The sequence below is a fragment of the Echiichthys vipera genome (assembly GCF_963691815.1).
Source record: "Echiichthys vipera genome assembly, chromosome: 23".
In the NCBI taxonomy this organism is placed as follows: Eukaryota; Metazoa; Chordata; class Actinopteri; order Perciformes; family Trachinidae; genus Echiichthys; species Echiichthys vipera.
In genome coordinates, this window is record NC_139848.1 from 11,241,713 (window position 1) to 11,266,817 (window position 25,105).

The following is a 25,105-nucleotide window of genomic DNA, read 5'->3' on the forward strand; positions in this document are numbered from 1 at the left end:
CTAAAAATACATATTAATGTATTTTCCAGAAATCCAGAAATAAAGACAGTAAACAATAAACTCTAGTTAAATATAGAAGATAAACAACAGGCATAAAACAATACATTTTTGGTTAAATAAAGAAGGTAAACAGTAAACAATAAACTCTTAGTTAGATATACAAAGTAAACAATAGACAGAAAACATAAACTCTTTGTTAAATATAGAAGGTAAACAATAAATTCTAAGTGAAATATAAAAGGTAAACAATAGACAGTAAACAATAAACTCTTAGTTAAATATAGAGGGTAAACAATAGACAGTAAACAATAAACTCTTAGTTAAATATAGAAGGTAAACAATAGACAGTAAACAATAAACTCTAAGTTAAATATAGAAGGTAAACAATAGACAGTAAATAATACACTCTAAGTTAAATATAGAAGGTAAACAATAAACAGTAAACAATAAACTGTAAGTTAAATATAGAAGGTAAACAATAGACAGTAAACAATAAACTCTAAGTTAAATATATAAGGTAAACAATAGGCAGTAAACAATAAACTCTTAGTTAAATATAGAAGGTAAACAATAGTCAGTAAACAATAAACTCTAAGTTAAATATGGAAGGTAAACAATAAACAGTAAACAATAAACTCTTAGTTAAATATAGAAGGTAAACAATAGACAGTAAACATAAACTCTTTGTTAAATATAGAAGGTAAACAATAGACAGTAAACAATAAACTCTTAGTTAAATATAGAAGGTAAACAATAAACAGGAAACAATAAACTGTAAGTTAAATATATAAGGTAAACAATAGACATTAAACAATAAACTCTTAGTTAAATATAGAAGGTAAAAAATAGACAGTAAACAATAAACTCTTAGTTAAATATAGAAGGTAAACAATAGACAGTAAACAATAAACTCTAAGTTAAATATAGAAGGTAAACAATAGACAGTAAACAATAAGCTCTAAGTTAAATAAATGTAAAGTAGAGTTAAGAATACAAGTAAAATAAAATCCACAGAAAATTGAAATTAGATGAGATGAAGTGTAGAGAAACATATAGAGGATAAACAAAGCTAAAATATAAAGTATATATGACTGTATATGGCATTGTGTTTTATACGGTGGATAAATGACATTAGCAGAAATGAACAGTGAGATTAAATTATAGCACTGAAGTGGTGGACAAAGTTATTAAAGTTAAGAAAAGAAGATGAGTTTCCAGGTTTGTAAGAGTAGATTATTAATTGCACAGTGAGTGGGTCCCACTCCTTCCCTTCTGTCCTCTTTATTTACTCCTCCCCCTGAGTGAGGAGTTGTAGAGGATGATGACCTAAGGGACAAAGGAGTTCTGAAGGCTGTTGGTCCTACACTTGACCACAGGAGCAGCCTTCCCCTGAACAGGCTCATCTGCCTGCTGATGACGGTGTGCAGGGGGTGGCTGGCGTCAACCATAATGTCCAGCAGTTTGTCCAGTGTCCTCCTCTCTGCTACCGTCACCAGCGAGTCCAGTTTCATGCCGACCACTCTCTGCAAGAGGTGATGACAGACGCATCAAAACAATGTATGTGCGTTACAGTGAAGCACCAAAAGAAATCTGAATCTGACGTTATTGAAGGTACAAAAAAACTAAAATCCGTCAGTCACATAACTAATCTGGCAGACTTTCATACAGTAGGCCAGAGCTGATCCAGGGTCAGTCCGCCAAGTCCACCTACGGAACTGAGACCTGCTATTCAGTCACATGCTGTTCTCCCCCTCACTCATTACAGTGTGTGTGTGTAGCGTTCTGGGTAACATATACGAGTGTTGTACAGTGTGTGGTGTATCCTGACACTGCATGCCTCTGTTCTCATGCTGGCTAGCCGATCAGGAGCTACTCTAACAATCAGCTCTGTTTTGCCGCTCTCTCCCTTTCTCCCTACTCATTCACTCTATGCACCCCCCTCACACACACACACACACACACACACACACACACACACGCACCGACTCTGAACAGAAAGGATGGCATGGACATCCACCAGCCTTTCTCCCTCTGTTGTTTTTTCTTTAGCTCTATCCTGACTGAAAGATCAAACAGTGGGTCTTTGAGTCCAGTCCTGACACTGATATCCATTCATTGATATGCATCAGGAAATAGTGTCCCTGTTATTCCCCTAATGACTCCATTAGAATCACTAACGCCCTGTCTGTCTCAACCCTGGACATTTCCCTGCCCTTCCAGACCATTGTTGCTCATTTAGGGCCATGTGATGCATTGATTGAGGCAGTGTTTACTCTTAATACGGAATGAAAACCAATACCAACATGTAATCAGGTGATAACCACTAAGAATGGTGACTTCATATGCAGAATATGTTGCAGGTTTCTCAAAAGTTGTCATTTTGGTTTTGTAAGCATCCACAGTGTAATCTGAGGAAGAAGTTTTTTTTCGCCCACACTTCCACAAACAGTGGGGAAAGCTCATCGGTCACAGTCATTATCAGCAGACAGAGCTGTACTGTCCTGCAGGCGGACCGCTGCCAAGTGATGGTTGAGCTCCGAAAAGTCACTGTGACTCTCCACCTGTGTCCTGTTACAGTCAAAGGTCTACACAAAAATACATACACACACCTTTTCGCTTTGGTGTCTTTCCTTTTTCACTTCCACGCTTAAAGAACAATAGATGGCCACCATTTGAATGTCCACCAATTAAATTTGTGTCTCTCCCCTGGTCCAGCTGTTGAAAAACGCATGCTAATAGGAGTCAAAACGTGTGCTAAAGAGCCCTCATGGCAGCCAAAACGTGTGCTAAAGTGCCCACTAGGAGCCAAAACTTGTGCTAAAGTGCCCTCTAGGAGCCAAAATGTGTGCTAAAGTGCCCACTAGGAGCCAAAATGTGTGCTTAAGTGTCCTCTAGGAGCCAAAACGCATGCTAACGTGCCCTCATGGCAGCCAAAGCGTGTGCTAAAGTGTCCTCTGGGAGCCAAAACGTGTGCTAAAGTGCCCTCTAGGAGCCAAAACGTGTGCTAAAGTGCCCTCTAGGAGCCTAAACGTGTGCTAAAGTGCCCACTAGGAACCAAAACTTGTGCTAAAGTGTCCACTAGGAGCCAAAAATTGTGCTAAAGTGCCCACTAGGAGCCAAAACGTGTGCTGAAGTGCCCTCATGGCAGCCAAAGCGTGTGCTAAAGTGCCCTCTGGGAGCCTAAACGTGTGCTAAAGTGCCATCTAGGAGCCTAAACGTGTGCTAAAGTGCCCACTAGGAGCCAAAACATGTGTTAAAGTGCCCACTAGGAGCCAAAAATTGTGCTAAAGTGCCCACTAGGAGCCGAAACGTGTGCTACAGTGCCCTCTAGGAGCCTAAACGTGTGCTAAAGTGCCCTTTTCAGTGGCGAGGATGTGCCATATGTGCCCTTTTTTTCCCTTTTCGCCCCCGCCCTTCAAAAAGTCTGTGCACGCCACTGTCTGTGGCAATTGTTGTGCAAGTTCACACACTTCACATGAACTTGCTCAAAGTTCAGTTCATACGTATTTAAATGAACTACATTCATAGCTCAACATTGCGAATTATGCACTAGTTCACATTCATTTCTTCTGGTACCGCAAAACTGCCTGTCTTCAGTTGTTCAGAGTAAATGGCGCCCACGTTCCTGTTCATTAGTTGCAAACTGATACGTCCAGGAAATGCCAGTAAGCATTCACAACACTAATGGAGGTCTGATAAAAGACACGCAGTATGGAGACAGGATCCATTGTTTCTGGAGAGGAGCTGAGGTGAACCAGGATATCTTGGAGTGTGTGAGGTTTTAGTTTGAAAGTCCCCACAGGAAGTCTCCTCATGTCGTTCTGGCTGAGCTGACACTGGAGGCGCATCTTTTATTTCATGCAAAGAAAGCAGGAGTTGCAGGTCTGTGTTTTGTATTGTTCTCAGTATATTAGAGCCAGATTCCATTCAATTTGACCTCTTTTTTTAATTACGCCAGTAATGAAGTGACAGTGATCTGTTTGATTATTTCCATGCTGGAAAGGACCATGTGGACTACTTTACCCCAAACAACCTGACTCAACTGACACAAGGTGGGAACGTTTATTTCTTTTCAACTTGAAAGTGCCCTCAATACTAAAGCATCTTTGGAAGAACAATTTTAGGAATAGTTTATATATTTTAAACTCTTTTAGGAAGCATTTTATCACTGGAAGTCATTTCTATGCATGTCACAGATATCAGTACAATCAATAAATCATTTAATGGTAGAACGTGAATGGTGAGGGCTGTAGTAGTGTGGGTTTGTACAGTATGTCCAGTGTGTTTTTAGTGGAGTGGGCTCGGTTCAGTACAGTCCACAGTGGGCAGAGAGGTTCATCAGTTCACATGAATTCTGGCGCCGGGCCTTCTCCTCCTCCTCCTCTCACTTTCATTCCTCTTTATCCTCTTCTTCTTCTTTCAAACTCCTCTTTTGTTTCGTTGGCTGTCCGTCCCTTCATCTTTTGCCACCGCCTTCCCTCTGAATTTCCATCTGTGTCGCCGTGAGATGTGGCGTTCAAAGGAAGCAGCCGAGCCTGGTACAAAAATCCACTTTTACACAGGCAGCTAGTGTCATATTATCATATTCTTATATGTCTCTGGCTGTTTCCCCAGGATGTCTTGGCCTGCTCTGTACGCTCAGTTAGTCGGGGCAAACCGTCACTCCACCAGCCTGGGGAAGGTCTGGCTCTCTGTGCTGTTCATTTTCCGGGTCATGGTGCTGGTTGTTGCTGCTGAGAGCGTCTGGGGGGACGAGCAGACTGACTTCACCTGTAACACACTACAGGTAGGGCACCCAGTCAGTGATGTCATCAAGTAAATATAATCATTTCCATGTCTTGTCGCCAAGATGTCATTTACCTGTGCGTGAATACAACATATATACAGCAACCTAAACTTTAATATTTCCATTTTTGAAACCGTCTGTGTGTGTGTGTCTTTGTTTTTCAGCCCGGCTGTGAAAACGTCTGCTATGATCAGTTCTTCCCCGTCTCCCACATCCGTCTGTGGTGTCTCCAGCTCGTCTTCGTCTCCACGCCGACGCTCCTGGTCACAATGTACGTGGCCTATCGGAACCACGGCGATAAGAAGAGGCTGCTACAGGTGTGTGTAGCGTTTCATCTCTCTGCTGTGCTGGTGGCAGACAAACCTCCTGTTCATGCCGTCTTCTGTTGTCCTGTCATGGGATGTTTTGTCACCTTTTGTCATGTCATGTCTCTGCTGGTGGTGCTTTGTCTGGTGTTATCTTCTCTATTCTCTCTTTCACGCCATTTCTTGCTTTAATTTGTCCTTTCTGTTGTGTAATCTCATGCTTTATTATGTCATGGTTTGCCTTATTTTATTATATCATGCTTTATTATGTCATGTCTTGCCTTATTTTATTATATCATGCTTTATTATGTCATGTCTTGCCTTATTTTATTATATCATGCTTTATTATGTCATGTCTTGCCTTATTTTATTATATCATGCTTTATCATGTCATGTCTTGCCTTTTTTATCATATCATGCTTTATCATGTCATGTCTTGCCTTATTCTATCATATCATGCTTTATTATGTCATGTCTTGCCTTATTTTATCATATCATGCTTTATTATGTCATGTCTTGACTTATTTTATCATATCATGCTTTATTATGTCATGTCTTGCCTTATTTTATCATATCATGCTTTATTATGTCATGTCTTGCCTTATTTTATCATATCATGCTTAATTATGTCATGTCTTGCCTTATTTTATCATATCATGCTTTATTATGTCATGTCTTGCCTTATTTTATCATATCATGCTTTATCATGTCATGTCTTGCCTTATTTTATCATATCATGCTTTATTATGTCATGTCTTGCCTTATTTTATCATATCATGCTTTATCATGTCATGTCTTGCCTTATTTTATCATATCATGCTTTATTATGTCATGTCTTGCCTTATTTTATCATATCATGCTTTATTATGTCATGTCTTGCCTTATTTTATCATATCATGCTTTATTATGTCATGTCTTGCTTTATTTTATCATATCATGCTTTATTATGTCATGTCTTGCCTTATTCTATCATATCGTGCTTTATTATGTCATGTCTTGCTTTATTTTATCATATCATGCTTTATTATGTCATGTCTTGCCTTATTTTATCATATCATGCTTTATCATGTCATGTCTTGCTTTATTTTATCATATCATGCTTTATCATGTCATGTCTTGCCTTATTTTATCATGTCATGCTTAATTATGTCATGTCTTGCCTTATTTTATCATGTCATGCTTAATTATGTCATGTCTTGCCTTATTTTATCATGTCATGCTTAATTATGTCATGTCTTGCTTTATTTTATCATATCATGCTTTATCATGTCATGTCTTGCCTTATTTTATCATATCATGCTTTATCATGTCATGTCTTGCCTTATTCTATCATATCATGCTTTATTATGTCATGTCTTGCCTTATTTTATCATGTCATGCTTAATTATGTCATGTCTTGCTTTATTTTATTATGTCATGCTTAATTATGTCATGTCTTGCCTTATTTTATCATATCATGCTTTATTATGTCATGTCTTGCCTTATTTTATTATATCATGCTTTATTATGTTATGTCTTGCCTTATTTTATCATGTCATGCTTAATTATGTCATGTCTTGCTTTATTTTATTATGTCATGCTTAATTATGTCATGTCTTGCCTTATTCTATCATATCATGCTTTATTATGTCATGTCTTGCCTTATTTTATCATATCATGCTTTATCATGTCATGTCTTGCCTTATTTTATCATATCATGCTTTATTATGTCATGTCTTGCCTTATTTTATCATATCACGCTTTATTATGTCATGGTTGGCCTTATTTTATCATATCATGCTTTATTATGTCATGTCTTGCCTTATTTTATCATATCACGCTTTATTATGTTATGTCTTGCCTTATTTTATCATATCATGCTTTATCATGTCATGTCTTGCTTTATTTTATCATATCATGCTTTATCATGTCATGTCTTGCCTTATTTTATCATATCATGCTTTATTATGTCATTCATTCATTCATCTTCAACCGCTTATCCCGGGGTCGGGTCGCGGGGGGGCTGGAGCCGATCCCAGCTGACATCGGGCGTGAGGCGGGGTCCACCCTGGACAGGATGCCAGTCTATCACAGGGCACATAGAGACGCACAGAGACAGACAACCATTCACACCTACGGGCAATTTTAGAATCATCAATTAACCTAACACCTGCATGTCTTTGGATTGTGGGAGGACACGGGGAGAACATGCAAACTCCACACAGAAAGGCCCAGGATGCGAACCTGAAACCCTCTCGCTGTGAGGCGACAGTGCTAACCACTACACCACCGTCATTATTTATTATGTCATCATTCTTTATTATATCATGTCATGCTGTATTTTGTCATGTGATGCTTTGTCATGCCATGCGTAGCATTCTGGCACTAGGACTGGCCGGTCGTGCATGCTCGCGTGTTCAGGTACTATCCCCTGACCAACGTCCTATACTGACCCTAACCCAGTCGAGGTCAATGCCTGACCTCAACCATCTGCCGAGCCACCCAGCTGCCGGGTCTTGCCAATAAAAGCAGTAATAATAGCACGCTGCCACGTCCACTTTTATCTATCATCTCTTGGTTGGTCTTGTCTTATCATGTGATGTGACCTCTGTTGTCTTGCTTTGTCTTTTCTTATATCTTGTCTTGTGATATTACAGGATATATTTTTGTGGTTGTGTCTTGCCAGTCGTGTCTTAGCTTGTCATGTCATACCATGTTGTGTGACAGGGTTCTGGCAGAGCCGGCTTCCTCAGCAACAGAGGCCAGGAAGATTTGGAGGCTCTACGGAGACGGAGACTCCCGATAGCTGGCACCCTCTGGTGGACGTATGCCTGCAGCCTTTTGTTCAGACTGCTGTTTGAAGGAGGCTTCATGTATGATCTCCGAATCCGATTTTCTTTTGCCATATTGCTAGTTTGGTAGAGTTATACCATGTTGCCTCCACTCGGCATGTGTCTTTGTCTCTCCAGGTATGCCCTTTACGTGGTATACGATGGTTTCCAGATGCCACGGCTGGTGCAGTGTGACCAGTGGCCGTGTCCAAACCTGGTGGACTGCTTCATCTCACGCCCCACTGAGAAAACCATCTTCACTGTTTTCATGGCCACTGCCTCCTCCATCTGCATGGTCCTTAACATGGCTGAACTTGCATATCTCGTTGCCAAGGCTGTTACTAGGTAGAGATATTACTCAGTCAGACAGTCAGGTGATTAATTCAAATGTGAAGTCCCTCATCCTTCAAATGGGTTATCGACATGCAGGTGCTTAATTCCGCGTGTAACTTTTTCTTTTCAGATGGCTCAGTGGGCAGAAGAAGAGGAAATCATGCAGCAGAGAGAGTACGCAGAATAGGACGAACCAGAAGTTACTCGTGTCAACCTGAGGAAGCAGCGACAAGGTGGATGATGCATGCAGAGGACATACTTTCCAAAAGACTAAACAGGCTTTAAAGCTCGATAATTACAAGCGGTACACATCTGGTTTACCCAAAAGGTGTAAATACAACTCAAAAAGAGAACATTTTCCACGGTACAGGTGTTAAAATGCAGCATTCAAGAGGTGGAGAGGATGGACTCAAAACTGTGATTTTACATGATACTGACTGAGATTTTCAAGTGTGTGATAGTCTAATACTTATGTGATAATCATTGTATTCCATATGATTCATAAAGTCATAATAGAACAAAAAACTGTTTTGGCAAAAGAAAAAGGACATAAATGGAGTGAACAGGACGTGTTTTTTCATTTATGGCTGATGCATCAAGTGATCTGCTGTATTGACCTCTGGTGACCTCTGCTGGTGGCCAGCAGTGACTGCACCACCGTTGACATGTCCATGGTCCTCCCTCTGTCTCTGACACAATAGGCATTGTTGGCTTCTCAGCTGTTTTTGGTAGTATTATGTGTCCTTAATAACATACTAAAAGTTTACCAAAGTGTGACCACTAGGAAGGGTCAATATCCAAGATGGCGTCCAAGATGGGCAGGACGTCCTTAGAATATCTAACTCCTTCATTATTTGACCCAGCCAAGTAATCTTGGTGTCTAGCCCCATGTTTTCTGGGTCACTGAATCCATTGGACTGACATGATAACATACTTATATTATATATATGAATACATGATTTTGGTCGATAACTGCAAGGTTTTATCTCTGGAATGAACCAGAGATGTAAACGATTTATCTTATGTCATGTAGCTCAGAGCGTGTTTTTGGACACATATCCTATTTTTACTAAAACGCAGACCTGACATTCAGTGTAAAAGGTATTGCACCTAAAATTCAATTCAATTGGAGTTGTATAACTTTTGATAAAACCACATAAACAACTCTGAATTGGCCTGGACAGAGGCGTGTGTGTGAACCCTCTGAAATGGTCACTCAATCAATCAATCAATCAATCAATCAATCAATCAATCAATCAATCAATCAATCAATCAATCAATCAATCAATCAATCAATCAATCAATCAATCAATCAATCAATCAATCAATCAATCAATCTATCAATCAATCAATCAATCAATCTATCAATCAATCAACCAATCAATCAATCAACCAATTAATCAATTTGAATAAGGTAATGCTTACAGTCGGGATCAAATTAAGAGAACAATGTGTAAATAATTGATTTATTCTGAAATACTGTTTTTTTTAATTGTTCATAATTTTATGGAATATCCGCTGTGGCTCTACCACTGCTGTACTAGCATGTTTTTAGATAACCAAGGAACTTCAAAACAAAAAAAAAAAAAAGGTTTGGCAAAGAGGTAACATAACTTTACACAACATAACAAGTAACCATGGTGATATAGTCATGCTTTAAAAAACAAACTTGATAGCCGACTTATTCAGAAGCAGAATTATGCAAAATATGATCATTTAAATGCTACGCAGATCCTCCCCCCACCATTTGCATTTCGCTGAATGCCATGGTATTTGTCATTTTTTCCTCATTTTGACACATTTCACATTTTCCAGTACAACTCGCCTATAACTAGCTAATATCATTGTCACTCGTAACCTGTTCAACTATAGCAGTAGTATAGTAGAATACCCTAACAAGAATATATTATAATAATCTTTTCAATAAAAATAGGTGATTTTAGCGATAATATTCTTTTTGTAGATAGATAGATAGTCTTTATTATAGACTCCATTATAAATAAAAGAAGACGATACAAAGACCCATTTATTTATTTATGTATTTATTACCCTTTATTTATACAGGAATATTCCCATTGAGATTAAAAATCTCTATTCCGAGGCAGTCCTGGTCGAGACAGCAGCATAAACACACAAGTTTCACATTTAAAACCAAAACAACACACAACTAAACATGATAAATCAACAAACTAAAACAACACTAAAAAATAAAAAAGCAGATCAGTGCTCAGAGACAGTATGTGCACATCGTATTTGTATTCACATACAATACAAGATAAAAAAAACACACCATCTTAAACCTAAAACACGTACGGACACATATTCCAGTGTCTCCAAAGATCTGACAAGTATTTTGCATCACTGTGTGTAGCTCGGGGTGAGAAGTTCAGCACCTGTGAGGAACTCGGAGTAGAGGCGCTGCTCCTTTGCGTTGAAAGGAGCCAGTTGAGGTGGTTCAGGATCATCTAGTAAGGATGAACCCTGGGCGCCTCCCTAGGGAGGTGTTCCAGGCACGTCCAGCTGGGAGGAGGCCTCGGGGAAGACCCAGGACCAGGTGGAGAGATTAGATCTCCACACTGGCCTGGGAACGCCTCAGGATCCCCCAGTTAGAGCTGGTTAATGTGGCCCAGGAAAGGGAAGTTTGGGGTCCCCTGCTAGAGCTGCTGCCCCCGCAACCCGACCCCGGATAAGCGGATGAAGATGAGATGAGATGAGATGAGACGTGGGTAGCTCGTGCTGCTGTGATGCTATTGCTTGCCTGGTTAAATTAACTCTATTCATGCAGTTTCTTAAAAGAGCATGAAGAGTGGACACAAACATGTGACCCGCACTTGTCCCTCTTGGGCGCCTAAGTATTATTCAAAATGCATCATTGCAGGCTACCAGCAGTTTTCTCATTTTTGCAGCACTGTACTTGCACTACAAGTGTGTCGTGTAGTGTGTTGTAATATGACCTGAACAGGGCACTCTTTACCTCCCCTGTACACTGGAAAGTGTGAACAGAGTTTACAGCACTGCACGGCATCATCACACAGGTCTTCTCTGGTTATGTGGCCCAGAGCTTTCACTTTTTCCACAACACCAAGTGCTAAGAAAAAGAAGGGGAATTGTTTGTTTTTACAATCATAATAACACTTTTTACTGAATTACAACTAATGTCAAAGTGCATACTGCAACAGGGGCATATTCTCAGCAGTTGCTATGGTAACATTAGCTAGTAATAGTAGTTTTAAACTGTTTTAATTTGTTTAAAATGGGGCCCGGTGATGTGATAAAGTGGTCCCTGCCCTGCTTTCACACACACACGCACACGCACACACACACACGCACACACACGCGCGCGCGTACATCCCCCCTCGTGCGCCCCATGCACGGGGTCGCCAATGTGTGACAGTGGCGGATGGCCTTGGCCACGCGGGATGCAGCCGCTGCGCTTCGCCTTCACGAGACAGGTTTCACACGCGCCCTTTTTTTTAGACTAGACTAGCCTCGCGTCCTTTTTACTCTCCCTCTCCCTCTCTCTCTCTCCCTCTCTCTCTCTCTCTCTGTGTTATTCTCTCCGTGTCTCTCTCCCTTCCTCGCTCGGACGCCTCGAGCCCACCTGTGGGAGTAAAAGGAAGGAGGAAGAAGAAGAAGAAGAAGAAGGGAAGAAGTGAGAGGAGAAGAAGCGCGCCGCCGGGAGGGAGCCGTGGTTCAGAGGGGAGCGGTAAGCAGGTGGATGCTGGAGGGACGGTGTCTGCCGGAGTGGGAGGGAAGAGGAGGGATTATCATCCTTCCACCTGCTGGATTAGGAGCACCTCTCGTGCTGCGCTCACCTCCCTGTGGGAGAGGAGGCACACAGGGAGCCACCATTATGTCTTGAGTTAGGATAGGAGGATGGTAGAGTCTTTGAAATTCAGTGTAAACTTTTGGATTTAACAATTACTCTTATCATTAAACCACCTAATTGAGTCCTGGGCAGTCAATTAGGATGTGTTATATAATGTTAATTAGCCTTAAAAGACTGTATCCCCATTGTTAGACAGCTCTATATAAGGCTAAACAAATATTTTTTGTCATTTTTGTTGATTCAAAGCCGGTAAATGGTCAAAAATCAGTTTTTTTCACCACAAAACTGGGAGAATACAAAATATGTCATCTTATATATATGTATTTTTTTTACAATATGTGCTCAACCTACTTAAAAGCAGTGTAATGCTTCTTTTAAGCAAATGAACCTCAGTCATAACACACTGCTGCTCTTACGTTCCCCTTGTTAAACTGATTATTTCCGTGTTTCCTGTCTAATCTGGGATGTTTTTGTCAAAGAATGTTACTTTCCTGGAGCCCCAAATTTGAACAGGTAGGCAAGGCAAGGCAGCTTTATTTGTATAGCACTTTTCATACACAAGGCAGACTCAAAGTGCTTCACAGCACAACATGTCATGAATTCAAATGCATTACAGAAAGACAAAGAGAATAAAAACACAGACAATAATAACAGTGGGGACGTTAAAAGTGCAGAGATTTAGCAGAAAGCTGAGGTGAATGTAAAAGTGTTCAGTCTAAGTTTTAAAAGTGGTCAGAGTGGGTGAAAGTCTCAGATCTTCAGGAAGTTTATTCCAGCTGTTTGTTGCATAATGACTGAAAGATGCTTTCCCTTGATTTGAGTTTACTCTACTACGGTGGACCCTTTCCATCAAGTTTGCCTTTATACAATTGTATCTACATTTATGGAAGTTTAGAAGCCCATTTTCACATCATACTTTTACGCATAATTAGCTTTTTTCATTTGATTTATTGGAGTTTGTGGGATGCACATCGTGATCCACCTTAACACACCTTTATACTCAATGATTCTCTTCACTCATTGCGTCACCTTTGTGCCACTTTACGGACCCTTATATACTTTTATGCGTTCTTACCAGAATATTATACATTTACACACTTAACGCACCATTGTATGCACATTTACACTGTGCATTTTCTGTGCGTCCTCACACACTTGCTGACCCTGACCTGTTATCAGTCCGCAGCATCATTTCCTCAAGAATCAACATTGTTCATGGAGTAAACGCTTACATATGTTAATCTAACTGATTATAATGTTTAGGGATGTGCATCCAATCCAAATCTGGCTACTGGATGAATATAGGTAAAAAACAGTATCCTATTTGGTGTGAACATTGCCACTGTCTGCGTATCTTAAAAGGGTTTTCAGGGTGCGAGCGGCAGGCCAAGAGTTAACTGTTTGGGCTGTTTTAGCACAAAGACCTCTGATCCATCAAAAGCACACACCGGCCAGGACAATGTCCATCTGGCAGCTTCTCTATTGTCTGTCTTGACAGATGGTATTTCATCACGTCAACACATCATGTACATGTACACATGCCACTGTTAGATCGGTGTATCAGTAGACAGCTACAGTAACTGGTCCACTCAGTTATGTGCTGAGGTGACTACTCCGTCTTGGTGCAGCTGTCGGGAATGGAAAAGTAACTGAACCTTTTTTTAGAAGCTGGATTTTGAAACTTTTATTGTACTGAAGGGCCAGCGTAACCGAACACAGCTTCATTCAGAGTGTTTGATTTCCTTCCTTCATGGATTTTCACTGCTTTTTCAGACTGCTGGTACGATTCTTGTGAGGGTAAATAAGATGCAAGTCTTTGGTCTACTTCTTGGACGTCAAAATAAGTTGTCAGTGGCTTCACATAGGTGGAGCAGAGTGTGGTACTGTAACTTTGAGTGTGTGTGTGTGTGTGTGTGTGTGTGTGTGTGTGTACGTGTCTGCGTGTCTGTACATATCAGTCGATCCCAGGCAAACATTTGCCCTCCTCAGCATTCCCGGGATGTGATGAGTCCAGCATTCAACTGGGACGACCTGTTATCCACTCATTCACTTCCCACAGATGGCCAGCCATTGTCCACTAGCCAGCCAGCTTTGCGACACACACATACACAGACACTCACAAACACACGCGTGCACGAATACACGCACGTCCGCAAGCAGATGTGCATGTGGTTACAGTAAGAAAGCCATGCATATACCAACTTTTCCTTACATGGATACAATACACATACACCCACATTCGCAGAGTGTACGTGCACGGACACAGTTTTATTCTTATAGATTTGTTCTGTAGGTCAGCTCCCTCAGAAAAGCCCCGCAACAATATTGCCCTCCTTATATTTAATAATGCCGATTGTAAGCAGAGTCACTAAACATAAACCAGTTGTCCTCTGACTTATGTTTTTGTTTTAGTGGCTTAAGAAGAATGAGCGTTTTATAAAGTGGCATTTTCGGAGATTTAACCCGTGTGTGTGAACCTTAGTGTGACTGCTGTTTACAATGGACATATAAAGTTGACAAGGGCGTTTTGTCTCTCCTTTCCAGATCTAGTTTTTCTTCTGATCTCTGGTCGATGGATTTATCACTCACAATCCAGCAATTTTTTAGTAAGTCTGCCTTCCCTTTCCTCCTTATGACACCTTTAATTGTCTCATCGGACCTTTCCACGAAACCTGGAATCGAGGGTTTCGAGAGGTTTTTCGGTGCAGGGTCGTGATCAAGCTGGTGGAAAAGAGTCTCCTTGAACTATTTTGTTGTAAACTACGGCAGCTTTTAGGTAAATAGGAACATTTCACCAACCAGAGAGCCACACTGTTGTACTGGCTGACATGTTATGAACACGGCGCTCTTGTTTATTTCGAGTAAATCCCATTCTGGTGCCATAATTAGTCCCGGCACCAAATGTGTAATAGTCCACGACCAGTGGACTCAGTGGGTCAGAGTGCCACAGACAGAGCAGAGGAGTGGAAAAGTATCGAGAGACGAAACCAATGCATTGGTTTTGTCTTTTTCATAGAAATATATGGTTGTTATTCCCTAAACTTCCCTGTTTGGCCATCTGTGGTGATGCTTCTCCTCTTCTCTGTGTCTCGTGCTTCATCACACACTCTTGTTTTTCCTCTCCAGGCTAGAAAATCGAGTGAAGCATGGGTGACTGGAGCTTTCTAGGGCGGCTGCTGGAGAATGCTCAAGAACACTCCACTGTGATTGGAAAGGTGACTGACTGACTTTCGATTATTATGACAAGATATCATGATTACCTCCTTCTTCTCACACAGTCCTTGCAACGGTTAAATGGCCCCAATCCAGAATATTTTACCACTTCTTAGTGTTTGAAACTGTTCGATAATTCAGATTGACCATCCTGCTCAGGCTCTTTCCCCGATCTCCTAGGACAAGACAAGCAGAGCAGCACTTGTTTCAACTATTCCAGGCCTAAGATACCTGACCTCCTCCTTATTAATCCTTTCATCGTCCCCAGGTTTGGCTGACCGTCCTCTTCATTTTCCGCATCTTGGTGCTGGGCGCGGCAGCAGAAGAGGTTTGGGGCGACGAGCAGTCGGACTTCACTTGTAACACGCAGCAGCCCGGTTGCGAGAACGTCTGCTACGACGAGGCCTTCCCCATCTCTCACATCCGCTTCTGGGTACTGCAGATCATCTTCGTCTCCACGCCCACCCTCATCTACCTGGGCCATGTGCTGCACATCGTCCGCATGGAGGAGAAGAGGAGGGAGAGGGAGGAGGAGCTCAGAAAGGCCGTACGGCACCAGGAGGACCACGACCCTCTCTATCACAACGGAGTCGGGGACGGAGGAGGAGACGGGAAGAAGGAGAAGCCGCCGATTCGTGACGAGCACGGGAAGATCCGTATCCGCGGAGCGTTACTGAGGACCTACATCTTCAACATCATCTTCAAGACTCTGTTTGAGGTGGGCTTCATCCTGGGACAGTACTTCCTCTATGGCTTCTACCTGAGGCCACTCTATAAATGTGGCCGCTGGCCCTGCCCAAATACTGTGGACTGCTTCATCTCCAGGTTAGACAGTAGGACTTTGTTTGTGTGTTTGTTCGTTTACAATGCAAAACCAATCTTTCCACTCCACTCAAACTTTCACGCCATACATTCACTCCAGTTACTGTTGCTTTACATATCTATCTTTCTGTTTTTTCACAACATGACTGACAGTGGTAACGATGGTGGAGTAACCACTCGAAATTCATTAAATGTTTGAGATGATGGGTCCTTGACTTCACACACGAGAAGAGAAAAAACAGGCTTTTTATTTTTAGCCAAAAACTGTAGCTATCTTTTTAATGACCAAACATTAGATATATGGGTTTGTGAGTAAACACAATGTCTCCAACTGGCTCGCTTTAAAGCAAGAACCCTGTAAAAAAGGATCTTAAATATGCACATTATGGCTACATGATGAAATTATGTAAAATAATGTCAGTTTATGATCTAGGTGTCATAGAAATAAAGGGAAATCCTGCGTCCTATACATTGAATTTAATGGCACTGAGCCAATCTCATCAATAATAACTTTTGCCCACGTTAGGTTGGAAACATAATTCACCTGTTGGGCCACAGTATTCAGAAAATGACACCACCTAAAACAAGTTTGTCCGACCGGAGGTGACATGTGGCTGTTCATAACGCTAGATTTGGTTTATAAAATACAGTGGCAAAGCAACACAGTAACATTACATGAAACAGAACAGCAGCAGAAACGCCAGATAGGTCAGACCAGCGTGATTAACTATATATCTTTAAACGCTACAGCTGACGTCACAAAGTCGGGAAAACTATTATACTGTATTTAACAGGTTAGCCAGGTCAGTCAGTTTAGCAGCTGATAACAATGCATTATGCCTTTGTGCTTACAAACACTGTAGCAACGTGTTCACAGATGAAAGATGGACAGCACTCTGTGTACGATTATTAAATGAGACACAATTAAGACAAAAGTGAGAATGAACAGTATATTCCTACAGCCTTAACTACTGTTGGTGCTGGACGCCGCCATGTTGGGTTGTGGGCGCCGAGAGATCTCCGATTGGAAACACGGAAATTCCGACTTCCAACTGGAACGTGGCGTTGTTCTTGTATTCCCGTGCAGAGCTAGTTTAGCAGTTAGCGATTAAGCTAATTAGTATGATAAGAATGACAAGGGTAAGCACACACACCTCGTGAATGGATCTGTAACACAAACTCTGTGTTTTAAACATAAGCATGTCTTTTTCATACTATTTCTTAATACATTTGGGAATTAAGTCTGATTTTGTTCGTCTGTTGTCACAGGCCCACTGAAAAAACAATCTTCATCATCTTCATGCTGGTGGTCGCCTGTGTGTCTCTGGTCCTCAACCTGCTGGAGATCTACCACCTGGGCTGGAAGAAAGTCAAGCAGGGGGTCACCAATGAGTTTGTACGCGGCAGAGGGGCGCTGCTGCCGGGTGGAGACGAGCCTGGAGACGCGGAGACGATTCCTGAGCAGACCGCTGCATCGGTGCTCGACTGCTTGCCGGGGTATGCGAGTGTGACCGTGGCGAGGGCAGAAGGAGGAGCCTACAGTCCAAATGAGGCCTCCCCTGCAGTGATCCCCGCCTCTGTGCCCGCCAGACTCAAGATGGATGGCACGGCCTTCCACCCCGATGACTTCCCGTTGGAGGCCCTGCCCACTTCTTTTTATGGCAACAAAGTGAGTGTCGGGAGCCACGGGGAGCTGATGGCAATGGAGCAGAACTGGAGCAACATGGCACTGGAGCTCCAGAGTTTGTTAAGAAAAAAAACCTCCTCCACCTCCTCCTACCCTCCTCCTCTTCCCTCTCCTCCCACCTCCGCCTCCTCCTCTCCTCATGAGGAGATCTCCCCACCACTTCCAGAAGGGGAGCAACACTCCACGTTTCCTACACTTCCTCGTCACACCCCTCTCTCCACCCTCGCGCCGGAAGAGGCGACGGCGGATAAGGAAAACACATCACCCCGCATGGTCCCACATGACGACTTCACCGTGGTTACCAGGGCGGAGATGCATCAGCCACCTGCTGCTGCGAGAGACATCCGGAAGCCGAGTCGGGCCAGCAGGAGCAGCGGCGTCCGGGCTCGCCCCGATGACCTGGCAGTGTAGCTAAAACACACACACTCACACATTTACACAACCATGCATACGTGCTGTGTACACTTAGAGAATCTACATGAGTATTTTTTTTTCCCCCACATGTGAATAAAACCACACACAAGCACGCCCTTTCAGCAAAAGACATGCCTGCAACAAAGACGTGCAAAACACCACCACACCGGCTGCTTATTTCAATCTCAGAATTATGATCTAGAAGTAGGGATAGAAAGAGTTTGGCCAGACATGAGCTTCTCGACTCGTCAGCTCATAGGGGCTTTTGCGGAAGTCTCCCAGCAACGCGGTGCGCGGTGGAGAGATGGCTGTGCACGCAGAGGTTCAAACAAAGAGATTTCTATCATTTAATACATTTAAAAGGATTCATGCTTATTCGTATCCCCCCCAAAAAAGCGTTATAGATACAAAAGTCAGGAGCAACACTCAAAAAGACATGCAATAATACAGTACAATGGATATGTGCAGGGGAGGAAAGAAGACAATTCAAACTTCAAAAGAGAACTTGGAAAAAGAAGACTAGCTGTTACCCCCTGCCGCCGGTCTTTATGCTTAAGTTTATCGACGTGTGGTGGTTCTAGCTCCATAGTTAGCGCACAGATGTGAGATTTGTACCCATCTTCTTATCTAACTCTCGGCAAAATCGCGAATTACCATACTTAACAATTCCTTTAAACAATACAGCCAGCATTTTTTTTCAGCCAAAAGAATCTCCAACATGGCTGCCAGACGCTGTATTACAGCACGTACATTTTTTAAATGATCAGTTGCTCGGCACAGAGAGAGAAATTAAGCGCCAACATGGCCGCCACTTACTGCACTGGCCATACTCTGACTTTTCTTTGGAGAGGGGAAGTATATGTAGGATCACATGCACATACTTACACACACAACTACAGTGTATATATATATAGCCAGCGCAGACACAAATAAGGAGAAGTTATAGTGATGCTGATGGTGGTGATGATAATGATGATGATTGGACTAACTAATAAGTTTGGGAGCGTAGAGGCAGCAATACCATATTCTTTCATTTCCATCTGTCTTTCAATTCTTTGCTGGGAGACATCAGGAGGAGAGGTTTGCACTTTTGTTTCTTTATTTTTATTTTTCCTCGTGACGTGATGATGGAGCCGAACAGTCCGCGTGTCGCGTCGAAAATCTGTCCGCCAGCGCGTGCGGCGCTCACCCAGCCTGTAGTTTCAATGAAGAGAGGGATAGAGCAGTGGAGAAGTGGAGGAGGAGGGCGATGAAGCAGTCCCACCCTGAGACATAGTCCTTAGGCTTCACAGGCTGCGTGTGTCTATGTGTGTGTGTGTGTGTGTGTGTTTGGGTACCTTAATCTTGTTTCACTGTTTACAAAATGACTTCTCCGCAGTTACATCAGGGTAAACTATATAAAGTATATAAATATGTAAATATACGTATAATGATTAGTAGTATTGCAAGGCACCACAGGATGTTACACAGACCGACATTTTAACATTTCTGGTCAAGCTGCAAATTATAGCGACTTTAATCGAGAAGATCAAAAGTGTTTAGCGTTTTCTGACGTTGGTCGCCGGTCACTTTATGCAAAAACCCAGTGTTAGGAGACATGAGGTAATTTTTCGAAATAAATACACAATCAAGGGCTTAAACTATATTTACAGCAGCACGAACAGAGCGTAAAATAATCAGTTCACCTTCTTTCCGATGCTTGTGTTTGCAGTGTGTTACAGAGCTGTTGAGCACCCCCTAGCTCTTCCGCATAGGAGGACTCTTACGTTAATTTTCTAGACTAGCTGTAGATTATACAGTAGCTTTTAGATTTCTTTTTGAAAAAAGAAAGCAACACGACCTAAAAAGTGCTAACTTTTATTTCTCTGTCAGTTCTTAACAGACATCCCACATAGGAATGTTCATTTTCCCTGTTCTTCTTATAAATTCCTGCCAAAAACATGCAGAAAATTGCTGATCTAAATTCACTTCCCAGCAGCTTTCATTTATCAAAGCAAATGATAAATGTTTTCATTCAGGAATAGAAATGCGCCCGATTAGCAAGTCATCAAAGGAGAGTGGTTTGGGGAAAGCAGCGTTTTGGGTTTGTTAATCTTTGTGTTTCTCACTGAGCAGAATATTAGTTGATTATACTTGAAATAGTACGACTAGAATACTAGAAAAGTGCTCAATTATATCACACGTGCCTGAAGCTTAGCATTTGAACACAAAATAACCAAATGAAAGTCAAGTCTGATTCAATATGTTTTCATTTCGATATAAACAAAATGTTGTTTTTGTACTTTGGTCAAATCATCTTAACTCAAGGTCCACTTACAAGCTTTCAACCGCACCTCACTTCAACCGTCTTCATTGCTTTCGTTGTCTTGTCCAGGTCTGGTAAAAATGTTTTACCATCAGGTGATAACCCAGGACATTGCCCTGGGTTCATTCTCCTAAGAAGAAGACTGTCATGTTGCAGGAGTCAGATCTCAGAGTACCTCGCTTAATGTTTGACTCCAAAACTGTCACATGCCGTATAAATATATCAATATACTGGAAATGCTGCTCATCCGCATTCATGGCAGGTTGGAACATGTGTACGAGCCAAATAATCAAATAAAACCTTGGGCTTTTTGCATTCAAGCTGGACTAGATAACTTTTCTAAAAATACGTTTTTGGCATGCTCCTAATGGCACCTGCAAGTTACCACAGCGCCTGAAGGAAAACAACCAATCAGAGCCGAGGAGTCTCTAGTGTTGTGTCGAAGACGGCTCATAAACAACAATCAAACTGTGAAACTAGACAGCGCTTATCCAATATGAGTCAAGATGCTGTGACCGTATTACCCATTTGTCACGTAAAGTGTTTTCAGAAACATTTTGGTGCACTGTTGAGTTATAAAATGGTAAAGTTCGTGACAGGGTAGAGCAAAAACCAGGCTAGCATTCTCCAGTAAAACAATACCTGCATTCAATCTCTTTTTTTTTTTATCGGAAAAAAAATATAATTTGTATTGTTGTATTGTTTTGTTCGCAGCCAATCACTGCAAGCTTTCTTCAATTTAATACGACGTGTGATTGGCCAATTACTGCGGCGGCTACAACACAAACACTCGAGTGCGGCATATTTTTTATGAAGTTGGCAGTTCAACGTGCCAAGAAACTGCCACTCACATGATGGGTATCGAATGAAGAACTCGTTACCACTTTAAGGGTACGCCTACTGGTATCAGTACTGGTATCATAAATCGTTTTTTTCAAAGGTACCCAGCCGTTATTACCGTCCTGTTTTCTATACGAACGCGTAGGCCTGTACAGTACTTTGAGATCGACATGCTGTGATTCAAGGATCTAGCTAGCTACATAAACACAACCTTGCTAGCCTTGCTAGCTGCCAGCTGAGCCTTTGGCTATGTTAGCAGCAGGCTAAGCTATTCGCAACACTTGCTCCTCATCTCTCAAACGCTTTATTGCTAATGACACATTTGATGTGCGCGTACTGTCAGACTCTAGTTAAGATCAATTAGTCTGTCTTCCCTTTTTCGGGTTGCTTTGCAGTGTAGGCAGTTGTTGCAAATGCTGGATTAGCAACTTTTTCTGCCATTGAAACAGGCTTTCACCCGGGGACATGCACGCTCATCTGCATTAGAACGCCCTCTCTCTGAAATGACCTGGCCAGAGTCTCCTGGGTCGGATTTTCTAAAGCCTGAAACAAAGCCAAGAGAAGGCGGAGAAGTTTAGCTCTCTCAGCCCATTTGAATTACATCATGCTGAAAGGTTACGGAATTTTTGCCAGATGACGCCATAGAAAACTTTCTACCCCAGCTTTGATTGTTGCGTTCCAGTCAGGTGTTCCGGTTCAAGGGACTTGCATTGTGCAGATTGGCCGTCACGGCTAATTGAAACACCTGAATTAAACAGAGCCACCGTTAATGGAATTTGTTCCTTTCCTGAGCTGACAAGACAAAATGGCTGCCGTTAAAGAAATCAGTTTCCAACCTGTCATGAATGCAACCATTTAACTTCTATTGAACAAATGAAACACGAGGTGACAAATAAGAGACAAAATGCAGTAAAAGGCACTTTTTTTTTTAGTTTCGTAGAACAAATTTCCTAAAGATAGGATGAACAATACACTGAATCTATTGCTGGCTCTGTCGAATGTTTACATGTCTCTCGATGCCAATAAACAACTTCAGTACACTATGGCAGCTGAAGCACATAATCTGTATTTGAAAAGAAGTTATTAGATATAAGATTTAACCAAAGATGTAACAAACCAAAGATGTCACATTACAGCATTTGTACCAATAATCTGGGAAACTCCACTAAAAAGGTAGAATGTTGAGCTTCGTCTCTAAAAGAGAACAAGGTTCATTCGACTTATTTCTATTGCTGAAATGTTTTTCATAACCTTGTCGTTCCAAGCTGTTCTTAGTGCTTTTGATATGTAGATAAAGATTTGCACAGTTAGTTATAGACCACTGTTATGAGGATATGAAGATATTATGAATAGTAAAGAAAAAGGGGTGTCCTTCGAGGAGAGATATTAACATATTTTTGTTTATTTATGGAAAAAAACACGGAAATTAGACTTGGTTCGGACAAGAAATGAATCTAAAGTGATTGTTTTTCTCTGTCCTGAATATTGATTGAGAGACTTTTGGCTATTCCAACTTTTTCACCATGGAGGTGCCTTGAATAAGAGATTCGATGGGATTTTCATCGCGCCCCAACAAGCAGGGACACGGCCTCCCACATGTTAGAAATGAAGAACACCCCCTGCTATTACTCCCGTTGTAAAACGACTGTCTTTGAAGAGAAGTGCCTTGCGTCTGAACCTTTTGTTAAAGAACATGTTGATGTAAATGTTCATTTACCTCAGATGTTTACAGAACTGTTACTGAATAAACTTTTTGTACCATTCCTGTTTTCTATGTTTCTGGGTTTAAATAAGCGTGTGTGGGCAACTTTCCCTACTTTCCACCCCACTACTACTTGCGCACTTTGCTCGGACCACACCCATCTTTGAACTTGCCCTTCATTTTCCACTACACACTTGTAACTGCTTGACTTCATCTTGCGCGGTTAATTATTGCGGTGATCGGGCCGTAGACAGACCTGGCAAAATATTTGAAACTGCTTCTGTGGTAGTTCCCCGCTACAGCAGGTGTCTTCAAGATCACATTTTGCTATGATAACACCAACGTAGCTGTAATAAATCAACATTGACTTTTGCCTTCACACTGGACGCGAACAACGGTCTCCTGGGTAAAAGTCATTGGTTGTTTGACTCATCCATCCACCCCACCTGACTTTTCTTGCATGACCTGCCTCATGATTACATGGGTTAGCTATGATTTAAATATGCAAAAGACTGCTGTGCTAATGGGGTGAAAATACAAAATAGTTCCTAAACATGGTTTTAGATTAGCGCCACCTTAAATCATGACAATGGCTGGATTGCAATGACATTTTTCAGATGTTCATGGTCCCCGGCGATGAAAAACACTCTGTACTGTCTGCTATGTATATGTGCGGTGTTGTTTCTATGTGCACATGCATGTGTGTTCCGGTGAGTGTGCGCGTGCTTGTGTGTCCACACGGCCTCACCCATTAAGCTGTGCTGAGGGCAGCACTTCCTTTATGCTTGCTGAAAGTCCCAGGGATTTTGGCTGAACAAAAACCTCTCCTGGGAGTGAAAAGGCCTTGAATTCCTGCTAATGCCGTCCCGACCTCTGGACTCTTGCGGGCTGCTGCGTACACGTCCATATGGTCCAATAGAAGCAGGGACCATTTGTGAAAATACTGTATATTGTAACCAACCAATCGTAAATCACCATTTTTTTTTCAGACATGTTGACCTTAAACATTTGGCCTCATATGGCTGGTGCTTTTAAAACACACACACAAAAAAGCATGTAATTAAAAATATAAATTATGATTTAAAAAAAAACATGGGGATTACATTTATTACAATCTTTTCTTGGTGAGAACATCAATGAATGGTCTGTTTTTACTTGGGGACAAATTGTCTGGGATTCTGTTGTGACTCTGCCAGACGAGTGTGTCCCTCTCAGTCTGTGTGACTGTGAAGCCTGTTATGTTTTACGCAGCACTACTGCTCACAAGGTCAACCTTAATATCTAGAGTACACCTGTCTGTGTGGAGCTGGTTGTTCTGATCCAGCCTCTTTCTTGTAAGAAATAAAGTTTTGGCCAGCGGCGATTTCACTAAATTGAGGCTAACGATGTAGAGAATCACACCTGTATGCCCTTTAACTAAACCTGCAACATGTTCCTAATTAATACTCAACACAGCTGTCGAACAGCAACTCCCTTTTCAGTTGTTCTGAGCTGACAAACATTGTCGCTAAATGTAAAATGTCTCCAACAACAATCTCTTCTCTTTTTGCCCTTTGGGGCATTTTTCAACCAAATATCGGACTAAGAACATGGCTTACTGTGTGTTTAATCGGACTAAAAGATTGTCAAGTTCTCCAGTTCTTTGGGTGAGTGAAATTCTAGTATTGTTCTATTTCACGTTATGTTATTGCTCAGATAGAGAAAGGCAATAATAGAGGAGACATTTGAACAGCGCTGTTGAGAGCAATGTGACATTTCAGTCCCCAGACTTCATTCAGGGTCAAAACCATAAAAATGTGCGTTGTGGGGAATTATAATCCAAGGATTATCATTCTCTCCTTGCAGATGAATTGGTTTACTTCAGATTATGTGGTAGACATATATAAGTGCAGTGTTTCCCACAGATTTAGATTCTATTTTTGGTGGTAACTGACTGGGAGAAACCTTCAGTTAGCCGTAGAAACAACCGCAGCACCAGATCCCAGATTTCCCTTAGACTGGTAACCCAACACTGGTGTTGGCGTCCACCCAGCTGTTGACCCCCGATGCTGCAGTTTGC

At 41.8% G+C, this 25,105-nt stretch overlaps 2 protein-coding genes across 2 annotated transcripts; both read left to right on the top strand.

The window, feature by feature from the left end:
* Window positions 1–4,615: 4,615 nt before the first annotated feature.
* Window positions 4,616–8,250, top strand: LOC310964851 (gap junction beta-6 protein-like; the record flags this gene model as incomplete). Its single annotated transcript, XM_083938145.1, has 4 exons — window positions 4,616–4,786; window positions 4,951–5,103; window positions 7,798–7,943; window positions 8,040–8,250. 4 exons carry the CDS (start codon window positions 4,616–4,618, stop codon window positions 8,248–8,250), a joined length of 681 nt encoding a protein of 226 aa, XP_083794271.1.
* A 6,959-nt stretch (window positions 8,251–15,209) lies between these two features.
* Window positions 15,210–18,196, top strand: LOC310964527 (gap junction alpha-3 protein-like; the record flags this gene model as incomplete). The annotated part of the gene is made up of 3 exons (XM_083937702.1): window positions 15,210–15,278; window positions 15,545–16,101; window positions 17,368–18,196. The coding sequence occupies 3 exons, from the start codon at window positions 15,210–15,212 to the stop codon at window positions 18,194–18,196; spliced, it is 1,455 nt and encodes a 484-aa protein (XP_083793828.1).
* Window positions 18,197–25,105: the final 6,909 nt, after the last annotated feature.